The 23321-nt window shown below is 35.2% G+C and overlaps 4 protein-coding genes across 4 annotated transcripts in view; all 4 read right to left on the bottom strand.

Annotated features, from left to right (window-relative positions):
* The window catches only part of si:dkey-23k10.5 (GTPase IMAP family member 8), a 33193-nt gene extending 33113 nt beyond the window's left edge, over nucleotides 1–80 (bottom strand). The window contains 1 exon segment of the mRNA XM_051128786.1: nucleotides 77–80. Coding sequence (XP_050984743.1) covers nucleotides 77–80 — 4 coding nt within the window.
* Nucleotides 81–242: 162 nt separating this feature from the next.
* Nucleotides 243–954, bottom strand: LOC127177179 (GTPase IMAP family member 9-like). The gene has a single exon (XM_051129293.1). The coding sequence runs from the start codon at nucleotides 616–618 to the stop codon at nucleotides 277–279; it is 342 nt and encodes a 113-aa protein (XP_050985250.1). The 5' UTR covers nucleotides 619–954; the 3' UTR covers nucleotides 243–276.
* A 398-nt stretch (nucleotides 955–1352) lies between these two features.
* LOC127177172 (GTPase IMAP family member 7-like) lies at nucleotides 1353–3342 on the bottom strand. Its single transcript, XM_051129281.1, has 4 exons — nucleotides 3229–3342; nucleotides 2865–2950; nucleotides 1969–2649; nucleotides 1353–1741 (listed from the first exon to the last, which is right to left on the bottom strand). Exons 2-4 carry the CDS (start codon nucleotides 2893–2895, stop codon nucleotides 1518–1520), a joined length of 936 nt encoding a protein of 311 aa, XP_050985238.1. The 5' UTR covers nucleotides 2896–2950; nucleotides 3229–3342; the 3' UTR covers nucleotides 1353–1517.
* A 2702-nt stretch (nucleotides 3343–6044) lies between these two features.
* Nucleotides 6045–23321, bottom strand: part of LOC127176939 (uncharacterized) — a 32915-nt gene continuing 15638 nt past the window's right edge. Inside the window, exons 13-29 of the mRNA XM_051128787.1 lie at nucleotides 16164–16850; nucleotides 16089–16110; nucleotides 15848–15979; nucleotides 13491–13536; nucleotides 13193–13297; nucleotides 12368–12466; nucleotides 11855–11953; nucleotides 11257–11337; nucleotides 10627–10716; nucleotides 8708–10468; nucleotides 8445–8618; nucleotides 8136–8309; nucleotides 7869–8042; nucleotides 7598–7771; nucleotides 7351–7524; nucleotides 7073–7246; nucleotides 6045–6825 (exon numbers count right to left, since the gene is read on the bottom strand). Coding sequence (XP_050984744.1) covers nucleotides 6786–6825; nucleotides 7073–7246; nucleotides 7351–7524; nucleotides 7598–7771; nucleotides 7869–8042; nucleotides 8136–8309; nucleotides 8445–8618; nucleotides 8708–10468; nucleotides 10627–10716; nucleotides 11257–11337; nucleotides 11855–11953; nucleotides 12368–12466; nucleotides 13193–13297; nucleotides 13491–13536; nucleotides 15848–15979; nucleotides 16089–16110; nucleotides 16164–16850 — 4206 coding nt within the window. The 3' untranslated portion in view covers nucleotides 6045–6785. The remainder of the gene's footprint in view (nucleotides 6826–7072; nucleotides 7247–7350; nucleotides 7525–7597; nucleotides 7772–7868; nucleotides 8043–8135; nucleotides 8310–8444; nucleotides 8619–8707; nucleotides 10469–10626; nucleotides 10717–11256; nucleotides 11338–11854; nucleotides 11954–12367; nucleotides 12467–13192; nucleotides 13298–13490; nucleotides 13537–15847; nucleotides 15980–16088; nucleotides 16111–16163; nucleotides 16851–23321) is intronic.

Consider the following 23321-nt stretch of genomic DNA (forward strand, 5'->3'; position numbering starts at 1 on the left):
TCCAATCCAGAGGTCATTTCTGAACACACAGATTTGTTGAAATGGTGCTCTTTAGGCATTTCTTTTAATAAGATGCTCATGGACTGATATGCTGAACTTTCTGAGTGAAGACTGGAGCCTTCAGCAACTGCAAAAAAAAAAAAAATAAAAATCATATAATCAGACAAACCTTTTGATATTTTATTGTGTGCAAATACAAAAGAAACTTATTGTTTAAAGGGATATCCATACTATGTGCTTTTTTAGCGGGAACAGGATCTGTTCTTTCAACCCTCTCTAGAGTCTCTTTTTTTCCAGTTGCTGATCCTTCATCCTTCTTTTCTCTGCTCTCCTCTTCTCTTCCACATGTTGTAAAGTCTCTCTGTCTATTTTATAAGGTTGTCCTCTGTTTTCTGCCACCATCTCCTCAATCTTCTCCAGGAGTTCTGTGACTTGAGATCCATCACCACAGTTCTTATTGTTGAGAACATGATACCTGTTCCCACACTTCTCAGTGAGCCACTGGAGAGCGTCACCTTCACTTGCAATGAATAACTCTATGGGAGTTTCTCCTAGTTCAGCTCCAACAGTGAACAGAACCAACATGTGATTCCAGACTCTTTCACCAAGAGGTTCCATGATTTTCTGTAGTGTGCTCTTCTCTTCATCTGCAAAGAAAGATTCAACACTGTGGACTAAAATGAAAGCATGCGTTCCAGAGGAGCTTTCAGTTACACTTCTCAAGATGTTGAGTTTAGCATCCTCAAGTCTTTTTTCCAATTAGGTAATCTTTCTTAAAACCTGGTGTACAAACCACAGTGAGCTTCCTTCCTGCAACTTCTCCATTTTCTTTTTGATTCACATCTGATCTTCCACTGTTAAATGCCTTCCTACCCAAAATTGTGTTTCCTGTTAAACTCTTGCTGCAGTATGTTAGAAAGTTTAGCATTTAAAGCATTTTAGCATTTTCCTTTAGCAAAAAAAGGAAAATAAAACATAAACACCACTTAAAGACATTTAAAGTTTGCAATACACCATTAAATAGTTTTTACTTTTACTCACCTGACATCAAATTTCTCAATTTATTTCTTTTTTGCATTTCATCTTGCATATATTTGACTTTTTTCTCTACTGTTATTTTCGTCTTTCACCTCTTGTAAATTTTGATTATCTATCTTAAAAACTTTCTCTGTTTCCTGCAACCATCTCTTCTATCTTTTCAAACAGCTCTGTCAATTGATTGCCATCATCTGTGTTCTTGTTGTTGAAGACATGATACCTGTTTTCACATTTGTTTATTATCCACTGAAGAGCTTCTCCTTCACTTTCAATGAACAGCTCAATGGTTGTGCCTCCCAACCAGTCACCAAAGGTAAAGAGAACAATCATGTGATCCCAGATTTTGAGACCAAGAAGAGCAACATGTTCCTCCACTGCCTTTCTGTACACTTCAGTGAAAGAAACATCCACTCTTATGACCAGCAGGAAGACATGTGGTCCTGGAGGACAAAGAGATGAACTCAACACAATCTCATCTTTTATAGTCTAGTGGTGTATTTTGAACAGTAATTTCTTCTTCGGCCTGGAGTGTCAACCACAGTGATGTGTCTTCCTGCAACATCTCCTTCTTGTACTGCAGACATAAGTGATCTTTTGGAATCAAATGCAGATTTGCCCAGGATGGTGTTTCCTGCTGAACTCTTCCCAGAGCCATTATAACCCACCAGCACTATCCTCAGCTCTGAGAGATGATGTTTATTTCCTCATTTGTTGAAAGGTCTAGACATAAAATGTATGTTATACCAAAGTTCAAACAAGTATGTAATTGGCACAATCTTGTAATGACAATGCAAAAATAAATTTCTTTAGCTCAAATCAGGATTACATTTATAACATTCAGTAATTTCAAAACCATCAAATAAATTTCTTGCAAAAACACAATAACTTAAAAATAAGACTGACAATATTGAGAGTTAAGAAAAAGCTCACCAGCTGTTCTTGTCTCATCTTTCAGCTGCTGAATCTTCCTTCTTTCATCTGCTCTCTTCTGCTGTTCCCTCTTCTTCTTCTCCACCTGCTGCAAAGTCTCTCTGTTTATTTCATAATGACCACCTTTGTTTCCTTCCACCATCTCCTGTATTTTCTTAAGCAGTTCTGTGACCTGAGATCCATCACCCCAGTTTTTTGTATTAAGCTCATGATATCTTTTTCCACATTTCTCAATGAGCCACTGGAGGTTTTCATTCTCAATAAACTGTTGAGTGGTTATACCTCCTGGATGATCTTCACAGGTGAACAGCACTATTGTGTATCTCCATACTTCCTCACCAAAACATTTCATGTTATCACATAGGATGTCTTTTTCATCTTGCTGAAACTCTGTGTCTACATTTAAGACCAGCAGCAGCACATGAGGTCCTGGAGAACATTTAGTCACACTCAGGATAATTTCTTGTTTGTACAGTTCAGGGTTTTCGTCAAAGGGTAAATTTCCCCACCAGCCTGGAGTATCAACCACAGTGATATTTGTGCCAGCTATTTCACTGCTTTTTTCCACACAATGCACAGTCTTCTTTAAGTCAAACTCCCTTTTACCCAGTACAGTGTTTCCTGCTGAACTTTTCCCAGCATTTTTTTGTCCCAAAAGAACAATCCGCAGTGATCTCTCTCCTGTTAGAGAGAGAACCATAGAAGAAGTATGTGAGTGTTTTATAAACATCAGTCTAAAAAATCTGAAAAGATTTGTATGTTAACATATGTCAGAACAAAATGGCTGAGCATCTTCAAATAATTGTGGCTCTCTATAGAATAGAGACCACTGGTATATGCTGCTTTATTAATGTAATCATTAAAACATCTCGATAATTAACATTTGTCATACTCACCTGAGTGAACACATGAGCTGCTTACATTCATTATGACTACCAGCTCCTTCTTTTCGAAAACTGCTCTTTAACCCTTCTTGACAGACCTTTGATATAAAGCATAACTGCAGTTGTACATACTACATGGTTTTACACAAGGTAATTAAGTATTTTCACAGACATCGCGTTGCTCAGTAAGCTATATGGACCGAAACCGAAAGCTAGTTGCTCAGTTAGCTAGCAAATTTTCTACAGCAGTATTTACAGTCGTGCTTATAAGAAACCGTATCTGATTTATCAACATCCATCAACAAAAGCAATTTTATACTGTTAATACTGTTATGTAAGCTGTCCTGTGCAAAATATACAGCAAAATTAGTCTTACCAGTCTCAGAAATACGTGTCGCTGGAATAGAAAGCGGAAGTACGGTGGTTTCCGGAGCTCGGGAAAGTTAGTTTTAGGTTTGATATTCGCTGGACGTTCGCCTAGGCTGATTTAGGGACCGTTTGCAAATTTACCTTTTAGTACAAAACGAAGTCCAATAATTAATACAAAATTATGTTATGAAAGCCATAGTAAATGGCTTGTGGGCAATCTGACTGAAAATATTTAACCAGTATGTCGCAATACCTTCCCTACTGTATGTACAGTACACAAATATTTTTAGAAAATGAAATACAGTGAATCATTAAAATGGGTTTTTTTCATGTTCGAAAGGTTATAGTACATTTGTAGGTAAAAGACTGACTTACTACACGTGAAATTTTGCCAGTATCTTCCTTACTGTACAGTACATAATTAATCTTAGAAAAAAAATCCTGTCATTCACCAGAAGGATGTTATCATGTTTCAGAGGTTGTAGTATAGTTACAAGACTGACTTACTACAGGTGACATTTTTCCGGTGCTTTGGAGCAGCAATAACACAGCAACACCATTCGTGCTCTAATTTGATATGGTGCGTCGATTCACGGAGAATACACTACAAAAGAGTCTTAAAATAAACCTGATGCGAAATTTATGCAAGACCCACAATCACATTTTACTAAAGAATTTACTTAAGACCTACATGATCAACGAAAAATTTATTTTTAATCACGATTTTTTCTGTGCATTTTTTTTTTTTTTTTTTTTTTTTGAGTTCTGCAGAAAAACAGGTATGAAACAGCCCAAGCAACACTTCAGAAAGTCAACTTTTCAAATGTGTAATATATTGAATTCTGAGGAGGAAAAAAAAAAATCGGAGATGAGTAAAATTACAACATACTGCAAGACAGTGTTTGCCTTCATTAAAAAAAAAACAGCTTTTGTGTTCTGCAGTAGAAAGTCATACAAGTGTATTTCATAAGGGTGAGTAAATAATGACAATTTTCATCTTTAAGAATTTTTATTCTTTAGACAGTACCATGATACTATTAATTATTTTATATAAATTAAAGGACTATGATAATTTAAGATGCTTAATCATGACTTTAAATATGTCAAAGAAAATAATACAAGAGTAAAATAAATTCCCTTAGGAAATAATTAACAAACTAAGTTAAAACAAAATAACTAAATAAACATCACTATTCACAATAAAGTTCACTATACTAGCACAGAAATATCTGAAATAGCATCAGTGAACTGACAGATGTGAAACTGATGAAAATAAAAACATTTTAAAATCAGAATAGTGTATGACTTGAATAAATGTTTTGTATTTAGTTATTTTGTGTTAACAAAGGATTAAATGTAATAATTTAATAATAATAAATAAGTGAGTGCTACCATTCACTAGACTTGTATACGTATAGAAATGTATATTTGTCTGAATAAAATAAGAATTACTGAGTCTTGTTCATGATCTGAGTTCTCTTTGAATTTGCGTAACCTGAAAGAAACAAACACACAATTACAAGTCAGATGAAAATATATTTTCATATATTTGTCACTAAAACAACTATTAATTATTAACTATTAACTAAGAAGAAAGTCTCGTCAGAAAGCTGCATCGTTTTTAGTTTTTTTTTTAACTGGTTCAAATGAATGGAGAATATCGTGATTTTCGCTTGACCATTTCCGTCGGTGGTTCTAGATCACTTGATGAGGTCCGCAAATCCTTTGCGCAGAAACTATGCCGCAAAAATAATAAATAAAAAGCTTTCTTAAAAAGGCAAGAGAATGCATGGACGTTTGATCAATGCGGGACATTTTCTCAATATAGTTGAATGAAACTTCCTGGCGCTCAGTTGGTGCTGTGTGGTGCATTTGCTTTAATCAGATTAGAATTTCACTATATTTGTAGTTCATAGAGACTGAAAGAAATTTTAAGGGGACATATCATACTTTTAGTTATAAGGGCTTTTAATTAGTCTTAAACTCAAAGGACAATTAACTAGTAAGCTTTTCACAGCTTACATTAAAGGACGGACAATAAATCCAAACTGCTTGTCGCAAATAGAAAAATGACAGCTTTACAAACAAATTCAAAGAATGGATTTTAACTGGTGGTTGCAGACAGAAAAAAAGGTGAGAATGAAGAACTGCCATCAGTGGAAGGGTGAAAAATATCATGAAGAATTAAAAAATTATTTTAAAAAATCTATAAACACATATTATTTCCATTACTGCTTATTGCATTGCCTCCTGTTTGTTAATTTCCCTGTTGAGAATCACTGTCAGCTTTAAATTCAGTGAATGGCAGATCTCTTGATGTGTCACTGCTCAAGGACACACAGCATGGGCTGTGGTGAGTCTGATCTCTTCTGCCTGTAACAGAGAATAGATTATACTTCAAGTGAATCACAAAAACAAATAAATAAATAAAATACATGATGCAGTGAAGGATCCATTTACACTCCTGGGTTCTGGTAAATCACGTCCACTGTATTACTGAGTTAAAGAAAAACGACAATCACACCAGCTCCTGTGGATCATGTCTAGAATTAATACAGTTTTACTGTGAAAATGTTGTGTTTGAGTATGTAGATTATAAAAAAAGGATGAAGTGCTTGCCTAACTTAAGTAAAGTAAGAAAAGACACAAATATCAAAAGTGCAGTAAGAGCTCATTTAGCTCCTCCTCTGTGCTGTTATATATTATATTACTTAAATGTCAATATATTGTAATAATATGAATTTTACTTACGCTTTCCACTGAGCTTCATGATGCGTCTGCCAGTGTACAGTAAGTAAAAATGAAAGCAAATGGCCTCTTGTAAAGGACTTTCTACCTACATACCTTAAATCTCACTTTTCTGGAAATGCATTCTCAATAAATCATCTTTGTCATCAAATATTCTTTAATCAACTACTATAACATCATTTAGATAACATTTTGTTTATAATGTAAATTTTTAAAACAAGCGAATTTATTAAACAGCAAATATGTAAACATTAACATACAACAATATAAAAACATTGCTTATACAGCATAAATTGTAATTAATGAATTGTATAAAATGGCAACATATAAAACAAGTGACAGCTAATTAAATTACCTTGAGAACCTTTCAGTTAAAAACAGCCTTCATTATATAATTGACTTTCATCTATGTGTAAATTGTTCAGTTGTTTAAGAAACATATAACAAAATATGACACTAGAACTTCCAGAGGACAGAAATTCATTACAATAAAAAAAAGAAAACACTGAAACCAAAACAAGTACTTAAAACCATAGAAAAGCCACATTAAAAATGATTTTTTTGTAAAACTTAAAACACTGTAATATATTCATCTTTACTTATACTCTTCGACATATACATTAACTTATATATGCATATGTAAATTGTGCTAACTGAAAACTATTTAACTTAATATGCTTTGCTGGAGGAGCTCAGTTCTGTCCTCTTAGTTAGAATGAATGCTAAAAATCCTGAAAAAGTTTAGTGCTGATTCACAAGGACAATACAAATAAGTATTAATTACTTTTTAAATGTGCAGCAGGATCATTGTTGCTACTAGAAATCTGTATTCCATGATAAAGAGTTAGATCTGCAACTGAAAGAAAAGGAAAGATAAGCAACAAATTAGATCTCTAAAATATATAACACATACTAAGTCAACAGATCTCCAGAAAATAACTACTTCTATTCTAATAACTATTTCTTTCTATTTCTTACATTAAATTGTACTTTGGCTTAAAAAACCTTTGTGATGTGTGGGGGACAGAAAAAGTTTAGAATAACATGAGAGTGAGTAAAAGATTTAATGTTCATTTTGGATGAATTATCTCATCAAAACTTACTTGACTTTTTTCAGCTTGTTATCTGGATTATCCTTAAGAACTAAGAGCTGCTCCATTGTTGACTCTTCTATTTCATTCCCATTTAGATGCAGCTTACTCAAGTTTGAGAGGTTTAATGTCAGAGCAGAAATCAGAGAACTGCAACCTTCATCACTGACACCACAGTCATTCAACCTGCAGAAGGAACAAAGACACATCCTCACTGTTCAGCATACTCATAGACACATTCATAATTTCTGAGTTTAACTTCCAGAGTAATTCAAGCGCTTTGACTCTACCCAAGTGTCTGTAGTTTACAGTGAGGACTCTCCAGTGCAGCAGACAACAGCTTCAGCCCTGAGTTTCCAATGACATTGTTAGACAAATTCAGCTCTTTTAGCTGTGAGAGATTTGATGTCAGAGCTGAAGCCAGAGCACCACAACCTTTATGAGTGATACCACAACCAGTCAGCCTGCAAAGAGAAACTTATAAGGATACACTGTACTTGGGATCATGTAATGTGTAACCCAGGAAAGTTTTCTTACCACAGTTGTTCAAGACCAATAGCAGGACACTTTGGTCCTTTAGAAAGAAGCTTAATTCCAGAGTCTCCCAGTTTATTCTCAGACAGATCTAGCAATTTCAGGTGTGAGGGGTTTGACCTCAGAGCTGAAGCCAGAGCAGCACAACTTTCATCTGTGAGACCACACTCCTTTAGCCTATAGACAAAACAAAGACGCATCTTTCACTTGTTTTATTCATAAAACACAGATCAGTTCACCAGTAACCACTTAAGCAGACTAGATGAGTTCATACCTCAGAATTTTCAAATGACATTCAGGATCCTGTAAAGCAGTAGATAGCCACCTCGCTCCCAAATCTCTTATATTATTTGTAGTCAGATCCAGCTCTCTCAGGTGTGAGGGTTTCGATCCCAGAGCTGAAGTCAGAGCAGCACAACCTTCATCTGTTACATCACATTTCCTCAGCCTGCAGACAGAACAATGACACACTTATTTGTATGTATGTGTACTGTGGGCTGACTTAAGTATTCCGTTAACACAACAACGAAAGAGATCATACTTCAGTTTCTCTACTTTACAAAGAGGATTCTGTAGTTCATCAGACAGACACTGTACTCCTTTATCTCCTAATTTATTAAATGACAAATCGAGATATCTCAGGTGTGAGGGGTTTGATCTCAGAGCTGAAGCCAGAGCAGCACAACCTTCAACCATGACATAACAATCATTCAGCCTGCACAGAGAACATTAAAAATGGCTTTGTCATATATGTTAACCACAACCTATATACATTTAAGTATTTGCTTTAATATTGTGTATATTCTTTAAATTTTGTAGGCTTAAGCATCATAATTAAAAGAACCGTTACCCCATTTTCTCTAGTTTGCAATTAGAACTTCCTAGTCCTTTAGAGAGCAACTTCACTCCTTCGTCCGTTAATTCATTTCCATTCAGATTCATTTCTGTTACACATGAAGACTCAGAGGCGAGAGCTGTAGCCAGAGGACTGCAGCACTTTGGTGTCAGTTCACACTGACCAAGTCTATAAGAATAAAAGGGACAGAAGGCTTTATTTCAAAATAAATCTTTTGTGTCATGGAATTGTATAAATGTTTTGTCATTATCACATACCGAACTGATTTGTATGCTTTAATCACCGGTACAAGATGCAAAAGAACTCGCACCATTTGTGCACAGCTAGTTTTCCAGGCATATGCCTTCAATTCAAACACATCCAAGTTCTCAGAAGTGAGAAGAACAAACACAACAGCTGACCACTGTAAAGGGGTTAATTTGGCTGTGGTAAGAGCTCTCTGGTTGAGATAACGCTGAATTTGTTCCGCTAGTGAACTGTCACCCAGATCACTGAGGCAGTGGAACAGGTTGATGAACTTCTCAGGAGTGGGATGTTCCTCTATCTTCTTCTTGATGTATTCAACTGTTTTCTCTAAATTGTGGTGCCTGCTTTCTGTCTGTGATAGAAGAACGTTTAAAAGAGTCTGATTGGACTCAAGTGAGAAGCCCAGAAGGAAGCGAAGAAAAAGGCCCAGGTGTCTATTTCTATTTTGTAAGGTCTCATCGACAGCTTTCTGATGCAGATCAAATATTGGAATCTGTGTATTTGTTGCTTCTTGAGATGGTTCAGTAATTTGGTCAAACACATTAATGTTCTGTGTTGTGAAGGTGTGATGCACATACAGAGCAGCCAGATGTTCCTGAATGCTGAGGTGAACAAAGCAGTAGATTTTTCCCGAATGCAGCCCAAACTCCTCTCTGAATATCTGAGTGCACAACCCAGAGTATACTGATGCTTCTGTCACATCAATGCCACACTCTTTCAGATCTTCTTCATAGAAGATTGCATTGTGATTCACAAGCTGCTGAAAAGACAGTTTTCCCAGTTTGAGGATCATGTCTTCAGTGTTCACTTTCCTCTCATAGTCCTTATCATGTTTGATCTTGGTCTGAATGATCAGGAAGTGTGTGTACATTTGAGTGAGAGTCTTGGGAATCTCTCCACTCTCTACTTGACTCAATATCTTCTCTAGAACAGTGGCTGAGATCCAGCAGAACACTGGGATATGGCACATGATATAGAGGCTTCTTGATGACTTCAGGTGTGAGATGATTTTCTCAGCCAGGATTTGATCTCTGAATCTTTTTCTGAAGTATTGTACCTTCTCTGGCTCACCAAAGCCTCGTACCTCTGTCAGTCGATGGACACACTCAGAGGGGATGAGATCAGCTGCTGCTGGTCTGGAAGTGATCCAGATGAGAGCAGAGGGAAGTAGATTCCCTGCAATCAGGTTCGTCAGGAGCACGTCCACTGATGTCTCTTTGGTTGCATCCTGTAGAATCTCGTTGCTTTGAAAACTTAAGGGAAAATGGCACTCATCCAGACCATCAAAGATAATCAACACCTTATATGTACCACTAAAAATGTCCATTTTCTTAGTTTCAGGGAAAAAAACATGGAGAAGATCTAAAAGACTGAGCTTTTTGTTGTTTATCAAATTGAGTTCTCTGAAAGGAAGCGGAAATATGAAGTGGATGTCCTGATTTGCTTTCTCTTCAGCCCAGTCCAGAATGAATTTCTGCACAGAGACTGTTTTTCCAATGCCAGCGAATCCTTTAGTAAGCACAGTTCTGATAAGTTGGTCTTGTTCAGGTAATGGTGTGAAAATGTCATTGCAGTTGATTGGTGTGCCCTCTGTCACTGCTTTCATAGCTGCTGTTTCAATCTGTCTGATCTCACATTCCTCATTGATTTCTTTAGCATCTGTAATGTAAAGCTCTGTGTAGATCTCATTTAGGAGTGTTGGGCTTTTTTGCTGTTCTGTTCCTTCATGTAAAAACTGAAATTTTGTTATCAGTTTCATTTGGAGTTGAATTCTGCAAAATTAAATAAGAAACACAACACTAATATGTAAATACATTGTATGCATGTTGAAGACTTGTTTTTGTACTATGCAGAAATAAAACATGACCTTTATTTGATTATTTTAAGTGTTCCTCATGTGTCTCCACGAAACCTGTGTTAAATATATTACCTGCACTGTGTATATGTAGATTCCTGGTAATAATACAACTCATTTACAGGCATACCACTGCTTTGGTCTGTTCTCTTCTGTTTTATTAACCTAGAGTAATAGATAGAGGGAGCATAGAAATATTTGCTAAATATTTAGAATATTACCAATATGCATCAGACTTCTTAAAGAAAGGTATTAAGTTTACATGTAGTTAGTTTGTCTGTTTTGATTGGTTATTAACTAAGAGCTTCTCTTTCATCTATTACAATTATTGTTTGTTCAAACAAAGGTACCACATAAGAAAATACTGATGTAAAAGCTGTAAAGATCAAATAATAAAATCACTTATATAAACAAGTAATGAAATGCTGAAGTGCACTGATTTTTCAAATAAATCTGAATATTCATAGACCACCAAGAGTTTAAAGACACACAACTTTGCTGAATCTGATCTTCCCTGTTGACTTAAACTGAAATACGACATATTTCCTTCAAACAATAAATATAAAGGAGAACATTTCAAAAAACAGTGCAGTATTCATAGCAGCCATTTGATTTCCTGATATCTGAATTTATTTATATGAATTTCAATTCATATGTTGTGTAATACTGATCAATGATACATGATTGTTCTATCTATAAATTTACCTGTGCTTAGAATTGCGGTCACACTTTGTAGACAATGGCAGATGGTTTGCTGTGTCACTTCTCAAGTCTGATATTTTCTGCCTGTAAACAGGATTATACAACAATAAATAAACAAGGAATTCAAACTGGGCGACAGGGGTGCAGTTGTGCTGTGTGTTGGTGCATTAACCACAAGACTATCCAGTATCAGCACCAAGTACACATATTATTTTAATTTGTAAACTTAATACAGTTTCAGGTCACTTTAAATGCATTACACCATGCCAATTCAAATCTTTGATTTAATGAATAGAAACATTAGTAATAACTAAATTTCTGTAAAAAAATATATCAATAAAGTATCACCATTAAATATATTTATTATTAAATATTTGAATAGGATGTGTTGCATCTAACACAATAAGTTGCAATGAATATAAGGCAATTATTCATTTTATTTTTTGGTTTGTTTTTAAGTGATTGACAGTCGTAATTACTTTATATATTTTGATGTGTTTCTTCACAAAACGTGTTAAATATCTGTTTTTATATTATTTTGACATGACATTTTAAGAAGAGATATGAAGCAACAGTGACACAAGATTGTCCATAACTGTACCTGTCTTCAGAAGTGCTGTCACCTTTTAATTCAACATCCAGTTCCTTTGATGCATCAGTCTTCATGGACACACAGCTGGGCATTTCTGATGTTTTCTGCCTGTATTGGTGCAAATTTTACTTAATTTACAAGAGTAAAAACAACAGCAGCAGCAACAATAACTAGATGAGCAAAAAAAGAAAGCCTATCCTTAAAGGTTGAAGCAGTTTTAAAAGCTTGAAGTTTGAAAGTTTTAATAGATTAGACAAATGTTGATATTGATATATATTGCTAGCATTAAGCATGATTATCATGTTGCTAGCATGTTTTTAATGTGATTTAACATGTTACACTTCTGCTTGTAAACAGGGAATAGATTATGCTACATATACAACAGTAAATAAACAACAACAACAACAACAACAAAAAAACAATAATACTCTGTTTAGAGAAACAGTGACAATAAGTAACGGTCATTTTGATGTGACATTTCCAGGAGAGCGAGTGACAAAAAAAGATCGTCCCTAAACATACCTGTCTTCAGAAGTGCTGCCACCTTTCAATTCAACATCTAGTTTCTTTGATGCATCACTCTTCATGGACACACAGCTGGGCACTTCTGGTGTTTTCTGCCTGTAACGGTGCAAATTTTACTTCATTTACAAGAGCAAAAACAACAACAGCAGCAACAACACCTAGATGAGTAAAGTTTAAGAATAATCTTTGAAGATAGCTTGAGAAAGCCTAGCCTTGAAAGTTAAAGCACTTTTACAAGCTTGAAGTTTGAAAGTTTAAATAGATTAGACAAATATTGATATAAATATAAAGTATATTTCTAGCATGATGTAACATGTTGCTGGCATGTTTATAGCATGATTAGCATGTTGCTAGCATGTTTTTAATGTGATTTAACATGTTGCACTTCTGCCTGTAAACAGGGAATAGATTATACTTCATATAGAACAGTAAATAAACAAAAAACAATAATACTCTGTTTAGAGAAACTGTAACAATAAGTAACAGTCACACATATTACTTGTATTGTAAACTTAATACAGTTTCAGATAATTTCCACATGCATCATGAAATATTAGTTAAATCATTTAATTTCTGAAAAAAATACATAATAAAGTAGCATACAGCAAGTATTACCATTAAATATATTTATTATTACAAATATGAATGTTAAGTGTGATTTATTGCATCTAACAGTAAGTTGTGATTATTCATTTTTAATGATTCACAGTCGTATTTATATATTTGTATGTGTTTCCCAATTAAGCTTGTGTTAAATATCTGTTATTTTGATGTGACATTTTCAGGAGAGTGAGTGAAAAAAAAGATTGTCCATAACTGTACCTGTCTTCAGAAGTGCTGCCACCTTTCAATTCAACATACAGTTCCTTTGATGCATCACTCTTCATGGACACACAGCTCGGAACTTCTAAGTTGGATTTGTTCTGCCTGTGGTGCAAATTTTACTTCATTTACAACAATAAAAACTACAACAACAAAGACAACGACAATAATAATCTGTTCAGAATAAACTGACTGAAATTTTTAACTCAATTTATTAAACCCTTTATTGGGCCTCAGCCTGCCTAACTGCTCAAATTAATATTTTCCTAATATTTTCCTATTATTTTTGTATGCTTACTTGAGTGCAGGAGATTCACTTTGCTGTAAAGGATCCATAGAGTTTACTCCTCAATACCACACTAACCAGTTGGGAATAACTCATTCGCTGTGTTACTGGGTTACATAAAAAATAAGAGTTTTAGTCAGAAATGCATTTCATACACAGCAGTAATTTACATAATATAATGTACAAATGAGTTATGAGGAAAAATAAGGACTATGATGCATTGCAATAAACAAAAAGATAGGAACAAAGGTTATAGAGAGAGAAAAAGAGAGAGAGAGAGAGAGAGAGAGATTTTTTTTTATTTTTAGAGATAAACTTTATTTAACAATATTCAACCAACCAAAATCACTGTATCACATATACTGTACAAACAAGTTCAACTTAATAACAAATCAAAAATTAATTCACCTTCAAATACAGTACAGATTATATCATTGTAACACCACTTTAACTTGAAAGACTCCATATCATTCATTAATTTATAATACTTGTACTCAACACCAACCCTGGCTTTTAAAAATGCTTTAAAAAGAAGTACAGCATCCTGACTATGTCTGTCCTCCATTCTATTTCTCCTTGTAACATAAATCGCAAGTTTAGCTTGTCCAAGAATAAAATTAATCAACTGCCATTTAATTCTTTGTTTTTGACAATACTTTAGTCCTAAAACAAACATATTAGTAGTGAACTTTTCCTGAAATCTTAAAAACAAATTGCTCAATAAAACAAAAAAATGACCTCAATCTGATGCATTCCATAAAACAATGAAAAACAGTTTCTCTTACTCCACAAAAAACACATTTATCAACAACATCTGAGTTTATGACAGAAACAAATGCATTTACAGCAATAGCCCCATGTAATATTCGCCACTGCAGATCACCAGTTTGCTTATTCAATGGTGGTTTGTATATCACCCTCCAAGCTGGTTTATCCTCATTTCGCAATCCAAATTTTTCTCGCCACACAGTGTCTTTTTTTCCATTTAAAACCACTTTATTAAAAATTTTAACAAAACACCTATATAACAGTTTTCCTATCACCAAAGCAAAATCTAAATTTTGCAATCCTTCTAGATCCAGCAAAATACCAGACATGCCCCTCAAGTCAGGTGAAATAACAATTTTTGGAAATGGATCTCTCATATCTGGAACCGAAATTCCTTTACCAAAATTTTGCAATAAGAGCAGTTCTTTCTCAGTTAGTCTTTTTTTCCACATTTTTATAATAACCCCAGCTTGCCGTGAAGACCTTTGTCCTAAAGCAGTGGCCAGTGAAGATACATCACTTAGGTCAGGTCCAGCCACATCAATTAGATTCCTTAGTTTTATGATGCCAGAACCACATAATTTAAGTGTGAGACCAGGCAAATACACATCTGATAAATCAAAGCGAGCTCCTTTAACCAAAGGTTCCTCAAGTAACCAAAATAAAGATTCTGTCTTGCAAATCCTGGTTACATTGAAATGCCCCCACGTTTTGAAAAGTCCACGGTAGAAAGAAGGTAGTTCTTTTAAGTTCAACTGTTCGTGATCCATAAAAAACAAGGTATTGTCAAGTCCCAGTCTCTCAATTTTCTGCAGGATAATTTGAGCCACTTTTCTCCATACCAGATCTTCAGGTCCTGTTAAAAGTCTCTGGATAAACTGCAAACGAAAAGTAGCAAGTCTGCTCAACAGGTGTACGAGTCCTTGACCACCTTCTTCAACAGGTAAAAAAAAGTACACTCTGGGGAACGAAATGAAGTCTATCCCAAAAAAATGCTACTAGAATTGCTTGCAGCCTGGGAAGAAGACCGGGAGGAGGATCCACACATACCAATCTGTGCCACAATGTAGAGGCAATCAAATTGTTAATTATTAAAACCCTCCCCATAAAAGATAATTGTGGATGAATCCACTTCCACTTCTTTAACCTACCCTCAATTTTCTCAACCACCCCAACCCAATTCTTTTCTTGTGTAACTATATCCCCAATAAAAACTCCCAGATATTTGATTCCTCCTTTTTTCCAAATTAACCCACCAGGTAATAATGGTGGACCCTGTTCCCATTTCCCAACAGCCAGTGCATCACTTTTGCTCCAATTTACTTTGGCAGCAGATATGCTTTGAAACTCTTCAATAGTTTTTACCAAATTATTTATATCATTCTGTCCATTAATCATAATCATAACATCATCAGCATAAGCTGATATCTGATGCTGCAAATTATTATGAGGTAAAAGTAAACCTTCCACTTTAAAGCGTAACTTATTTAACAAAGGTTCAATTGCTAAAGAGTACAACATTCCTGAAAGAGCACATCCTTGTCTAATACCTCTTTTAACTTTAAAAGGGGCGCTCAAACCACCATTGATTTTTAGCATACTTTCAATGTCTCCATACAATACCTTAATTGCTCCAATAAAACCTGGTCCAAAACCAAAAGCATCCAGAGTTGCCCAAAGATACTGGTGCTCCACTCTGTCAAAAGCTTTCTCTTGATCAATGGAAATGAGCCCTAAATTGATACCCAAAATGTCAGAGACCTCTATTATGTCCCGAATAAGAATAATATTATCTGAAATTAACCTACCAGGCACACAATATGTCTGGTCAGGATGTATGACCTGCCCCATCACCTCCCTCAATCTGTTGGCCAGAGACTTAGAGAAAATTTTTAAATCAGAGCACAACAAGCTCACCGGTCTCCAATTTTTAATTTCTTGTAAATCACCTTTCTTTGGCAGAAGAGTAATAACAGCTCTCCTGCAGCTCAGAGGTAGAGAACCCTCAGCTATGCTCTCATTGAGAACATCCAAGAGATCCTCACACAGCACCTCCCAGAAGGCTCTGTAAAACTCAACTGGTAACCCATAAATACCAGGAGCTTTTCCACCCTCCATGTTCTGCAGTGCATTCCAAAGCTCTCGCTCACACAAAGGCCTCTCCAGCACTGCTTTTGACTTTTCCGATAGCCTTGGTAAACCTGCATAAAAACTAGAAGACAACTCCTTATCTTCCTTATATTCACTCCCATAAAGTTCATTATAGAACCTTACAGCCCGCCGTCTTATTTCAGGCAGCGCTGTCAATTCATGCCCACTTTCTGAGCGCAGTGAGTGAATATATCGACTCTGGCCATTTTTCCTTTCCAAATTGAAAAAGAACTTGGATGGGGCATCCATTTGCGCAAGATTTTGATAGCGCGACCTGACCAAAGCTCCCTTTGCCTTCGTGCCTAGCAGGTCCGCAAAAATTAACTTTTTGGACTTTAGGGCATCAATTCCATTCTGTCCTCCAGTAGCCTCTATTAGTGCCTGTAGCTCTACAATTTCAGCTTCAAGTTTTTTCAATTTTTGTGTAGTGTTTTTAGAGACATTGAAAGTATACTGCTGACATAACAGTTTAATTTCAATTTTTCCATAGTCCCACCACTGACACAGATTAGCAAAGCAATCCTTCTTTAATTTGAATTCTTTCCAGAAAAAAATAAAAACCTCTTTGAACTTTAAATCACCCAACAATAAAATGTTAAAATGCCAATAGGCACTCTTTGACTTTATGTTTGCTATAAAAACTGCACATATAACAAAAGCATGATCAGAAAAACCTGAAGGACTTATTACACATTCTTTCACAATATTAAGATGGTGCTTAAAACAGTATAATCTATCTAGTCTAGCCAAAGAAATAAAATTCCCTTGAGTGTGTGTCCATGTATACTGTTTATCATTCTTATACAAGTGTCTCCATATATCACACAATTTATGGGTCTCAATCAACGTGCAGATAGCACGGCTTGAAGCAGCATGGGGTTCAGCATGGTTCCGATCTAGCACATAATTCTCAGTACAATTAAAATCACCACCTAGAAACACATACTCATCTGAATTATAACTGCAGAAATTCATTGAGTTTGTTTAAAAAACAAACTCTCTCAGCACCATTAGTGGGAGCATATACATTAATAAACACAATACTGAATTTTTCAAACTGTGCTTGTATAACAATAAGTCTACCAGGAATTTTATGTTTCACCTCAAAAGAGGCAGGAATAAAGTGCTTAGCAAACAATACCGCTACCCCTCCTCTGATAGAGCTCATATGAGAGCACAACACCACCCCTTCCCACTCTCTTCTCCAATCAATTTCATTTAGGCCATCACTGTGTGTCTCCTGAATGAAGGCGACATCAATTTTTTTTTGTTTTATTAATTCAAATAAAAGTGCTCTTTTATAAGCGTCCCGTGGCCCATTCATGTTAAGAGTGCCCACCCTCACCACACTCATTAATAAGTATGAAAGAAGGATTAAACTTAGAGCAGATTTAAACATATGGAAATAAAATGCACTATGTTGTTTTAAACCCATCCTGTACCTGAAGTTCTGATCTCAATTTTGCAGCAATTTTCTTTAGTCTATATATTTCTTGAACAGTAAACTGTTCTTCGCCCTCACTCCTCATTAGCGTTCCCACAGAGTCAACAAACATTCTACGATCTGGAAAAAAGTCTGTAACCTGCACATTCTTCATGTTTTTTGTTCTTTGTAAAAAAGACTTAACTTTTACAAATGAGTAAGCATTATGTCTAGTCCTTCTGTTCTTACTATCCAAAGTGTCGCTATCAGAATCTTCAATAGCACTGCTTTCAACATCAGTTTGTGTTACTGACAATTGTTTTAATTTACCATTCCCTATTTTTCCTTTGTTCCTTTTCCTCTTAACAGAAGGTGTTTTAAAAAGCGCATCATCACTCACATACTCAGCATTGTCGTCTTCCATCCTAACATCAGCTGTTTTATCGGTCTCATCTGAATCCTTTGCCATTTCTGATCCTCCCGTCCCCTCCTCATTTGCCCCAGCCTCTAGAAGCGCTCGTACCTTCAACCTGCTTATGTTCGGGCCCTGTCACTACATCACCCACTGCTGCCACTATATCATCCTCACTCTTACATCCTCAGTCTGTGCCGGACACGAGCTTCGGATGTGCCCTTCGTTCCCACATTTAAAGCATTTCATTGTCTCAGAGCTAGCAAACACAACATAGTCAAAGCCATCGATCTTAAATTTAAATGCCACATTTAGCTCTTCCATTTCACTCTTTAAAACCATGAAAACTTGCCGTCTGAAAGAAACGACTTGTTTAAGTAAGGGTGATTTGCAGCCTAGCGGGACTTTTCTCAGTTGCGAAACAATTTTTCCGTGCCTGGACAACTCAGTAATCAACATTTCATCTTTTATAAACGGGGGAACATTGGACACAATTATCTTTTTTTGCCGGTTGAACAAGGGGCATAACAGGAGTAAAAGTGTCTTGTATGACAACTCCTTTCTGCACCACACTATTCACTTTCTCAATGTTATCCAAAAAATTCACTACAGCGCTGTTCATGCGGGAAGCCGACATTATGCTTTCGTGCCCGACAATATTTCCGACCGCCAAACTGCACTCTTCCACTGAACAAATCATTGCAGGTGCAATTTTGATGCCATGCCTGCGTGAAAGCCGCTCATAGCTTGTGCGTTCTGAGGACGCCATCGTCAACCAGCACACGCTGGAAGACTGCGCCTTTTAAACCGCCTTAGATCCCTTTTGCCCTCAAACTTGATTACACACACACAAAAAAAACTATATAGAACAAAAAAAAAAAAAAAAAAAAAAAAAAAAAAAAACAAACCATAGAGAGAAAAGAGGAAAGAAAAAAAAGAAAAAAACTCACTCTCACCGTAGAACTCTCACACGCCAACTCCACCCACTCACTCCCGCATGCGCACACACAGAGAGAGAGAGAGAGCGAGAGAGAGAGGGGAAATGGACATAGCTATGACTTTAGGATTTAAGAGGTCTAGTATAAAAATAAAATCATTCAAAGACTGCTGTGCCTTACGTGTTCAAGTTTCATTTCATCAAGATTTGCACTTTAAATAGCCTAACCCACCACTTGTTGAGCAACTTTAAAACAACAAACTGCAGCCTTTACAAACACTGTAATCCGCTGTTATTGCACTCGTGTAACCACAATTTTTACATTGTTTGTTGACATTCTATGTATTTATGAAGGCCCATTCGCACCAAGAACGATCTCAAGGCGAGAGTGGGGCATAACCTAATGCTTTTTGAATTTCTCAGTTTGTGTAAATCCACATAGGGTTCAGAGTATATTTTTTTCCACATTAATTTCACAGTTGTATAGTACAGTGTGGTTACAGTGTATGCTTTTTCTGCACAGCTCTCATAGAACAGGAGAAAAAATAGACGAGGCAAGATGCTTTACATTTCTTGAAATAAATTCTAAACATTAAACATTGACTCTCAGTCTTTACTCACCTGTTTCTTGTGGTTTCTCTTTAAAATTCATGAACGTAATTAGTGTTAATTACATCACTTAATGTCACAGAATAGCATTGTTCTAATATTAGCAAGGCACATTGTAACTCAGTGTTACAACGTGTTACACTTGTGTGGACGCTAGTAAAGTTATCAGTATAGTTCTGTGAGTAAACAGGTTTTATCTCTTCGAAGTGAGAGTAGTATTTCACTAACATATTTATTTACAAACTCCAGTATGTAATAAAATGAACTTACCAACAGTTTACCCGAGCTTCAGATGACAAATGAAACTAAATAAATGAAAAAAATGGTCTATCATTCAACTGGCTGTAACCTGCCTTACTGGAAATGCAGCTTTACCTTCAAGTTATTTAATAGGGCTGAGTTTTAAAACAAACAACATCTTCATGGCTGCAGACATGATGTGACCTAACCTATAGTAGCTATGTGGAAATTCCAACCTTGTTCTATAAAGAATCAAATTCATGCATTGTCAACATTGTTAACCTGAATCAAAAGATTTTTCTTATATTTGTAAAAGACTGTGTTGTGTTGCCTGACGGATAAATGAACGTAGTTCACCTAAATATAGTATACACTAAGGAATTAAGCAGTGTTGGGAAGGTTACTTTGAAAATGTAATAGGTTACAGATTACAAGTTACCCTTTTTAAAATGTAATAAGTAGTGTACCTTTTTAATTACTTTTTTAAAGTATTGTAACTTATTACATTTGATTACTTTTTGATTACTTTTCTAAATTTCTAATATTTTCAACTGTTAATCATTTTGAAACATTTAAACCAGGCAGAGTTAACCTTACAGTAGCACTCAACACTGATTACTGTCAGACTTTCAAAATCCTTTATCACTTGAATTAAGATTATAATAAGTAACAGGTTTTAATATACATCTTTATTTTGCGATAACAACTGGCTGGATGTACATTATCACACTTATTACACAGCTGATTGCCAAATAAGTAAATAAACATAAAACACTGATCTGAGTTGCAATATTTGAACGCCACACTTCCAGAAAGCAGTTGCTAGCAAGCGGCAAGACTTTGTAATCATTAACATTTTCAAAAGTAACTGTAATTTAATTACACATGTTTTCTTAGTAACTGTAACTGATTACAGTTACATTTATTTTGTAATTAAATTACGTAATTCCGTTACATGTAATTAGTTACTCCCCAACACTGGAATTAAGTAATGACATAGGCCTAAAGTAGGCTGCTTTGTGGATTTAATTTAGCAAGTAAGGAGTAATAAGTAACTTCACCTTTGGAAATGTGTCACCTTTATAAGAAGGTATAAGTTATTCACATATTCTTATTCTGTGACAACTTATTTACATTATGTGATGGTTTTTTTTGTAAGCTGTGTACATTGTGGGCCTCTTTTTAGAAAACAAAATTGATTGATGACCATCATGAAAACACTCTAATAATAACGAAAAGAATGTCCTCTCACGTATCACCACAAGTTGAGAATCATGAGTTGTGAGCTTAAATACAATGGAGCTTAAATACAATGACTGAAATTAATTTAGCCCAAATTTAATCTAGTTATGTCACTTTAAAGGAGTTATCATATTAGGCTATACAGCCTGAACAGTTAAAACATTCATAACTATACATCGTTCATCATAATGGACACATAGCATCTGGAAATTGTACATTTGTAAACTACATAAACTGTACACTTGTAAATAACATATCTGCACATTCATTTAAACAACTATGTTTTTCCTCTATATTTCTGCTTCTGTATATATTGCATTATTTATAGTTTTCTGTTTTTCTTATATTTGTGTTATATACTGTAATTTAATCTCTACTGTGTAATTTCTATTTATGTCTGCAGTATGTCTTTACTTTCTTCTGCACTGGAAGCTCTTGTCACCAAGTCAAATAAATAGGATTTGACTAACTTTTTTGCTCACCAGCCACTGTGGCTAGTGGTTTTCCAGATTTACTAGCCACTCAGCATTTTCACTGGCCACAATTTTATTGCTGGGAAATTACTTTTTATATGACTAAAGTTACTGTGTACAAAAATTAATTTAAATTGATTTCCATGTCTTTTTTTTTTTTTTTTTGTACCTATTTAAAGGCAGTTTTTCCCTAACCGTATATAATGCATGCGTCATTATGCATAATTTTATTAATAATTTCACTTAATTTAATAAGCCACTATAGGGCTGTTACCAGTCAAACGAAATCGGTATTAACAAAACAGTTCTTTCCACTGCAGTAGAAATAGAAGCAGCTGAAGTGGCATTTAGATGCATATACACGTTTAATGAAGCTAAAATGTAGCATGAAAGCATTGCAAAATTGCAACAGTATAAATAATGCTATTAGCTTGGTGTTTAAAATTATTTTTGTTAAATGGTTTTATAATAATTTTGCGAGGGGTTCCACGCAAGAAGAACAGTCACTCTGCGGGTTTTATAGGTCATGCTCTGCAGCGTCTTTTAAAAAGGCTCAAATTAAACACGTCACAAATAATAAATCTAAAATATCAAAACATACAATATATCTTTTCTGCTGTTTCGCTGCAATTTTAATGCATGTTCTTTTAATTCAGCCACTAGTAGTGAAACTTTTGTGAATCAAACTGCCAAAGTCACGTGATTTCAGTTCACTACGTCATAACTGTTGCAAAACGAGCTGTGTAAACTTGTGATTGAATTTGTCAACATTTGTGTAATTAAAAGGATGATCCTAATATAGTCTCTTACTTGCCTCTATATACAACCTCTCAAAACAAGCCCTGCAAATTAATATAAAATATTTTAAAAACCACACATTATACAGATACTTCATATTTAACGGTATTTTATTATTTTTATTGCACTTAATGTATTATCCTTTCAATACAACATTTGCAACGGGTTTTTTAAAAGCTGTTTTATGCATGTTTTAACCTGAGTTTTTGTTGCATTTACAAACTTTTGACCAGCACGCGTCTTTGGCGTTGTTTCGAGCGCTTCGAAACAATGATGAATCATTTGGTTCAATTGATTCGAAGCTTCGAAAAGGTTCGTTTCCCCCATCACTACCCACAGCACGGTTGTGGCTGGAAGGGATGCATACAACTCCGACTGGAAACTAACAATGAAATTATTTTTTTTTTACCTGTTAGATTGTGTTTTATTAACGTCTACACCTACCCTAAATCTAGCCCTTACTATAATACAAAAATAATATTATTGTTGTACAGTGTGACAAATATTACCTTATGTGCGCCTGTCGCTATGCAGAGTCTTTTTTAAAATGCTTAAAGTAAACACGTAACAAACAATAAATAAAAAATGTCAAAACGTACAATTTCCTGCAGTTTCGCTGCAGTTTTAAATTTATTAATTCTTAATTCAGCTATGAGGTCACGCTGTGACGTATCACGTATCGAACTGCAGTTGGTCACACGGTTTCACGTGATGCGAATTAGCAGGTGAGGGTTCATCGACCTTAAACTTGGAGCTAAGCAAAAACGCCAAACTTTTCGCATGTGCTCGC

Source organism: Labeo rohita, chromosome 15 (genome assembly GCF_022985175.1).
Source record: "Labeo rohita strain BAU-BD-2019 chromosome 15, IGBB_LRoh.1.0, whole genome shotgun sequence".
Lineage (NCBI taxonomy): Eukaryota > Metazoa > Chordata > Actinopteri > Cypriniformes > Cyprinidae > Labeo > Labeo rohita.

Excerpts from the sequence above, each read along its gene's own strand:
- LOC127177179 (XM_051129293.1), bottom strand. The coding sequence starts at position 618 with ATGGAACCTCTTGGTGAAAGAGTCTGGAATCACATGTTGGTTCTGTTC.
- LOC127177172 (XM_051129281.1), bottom strand. The coding sequence starts at position 2,895 with ATGAATGTAAGCAGCTCATGTGTTCACTCAG. Across the intron at positions 2,650-2,864 it reads CAGCTCATGTGTTCACTCAG|GAGAGAGATCACTGCGGATT; the intron begins GTGAGTATGACA and ends TCTCTCTAACAG. Across the intron at positions 1,742-1,968 it reads AGATGAGACAAGAACAGCTG|GAAATAAACATCATCTCTCA; the intron begins GTGAGCTTTTTC and ends TCAACAAATGAG.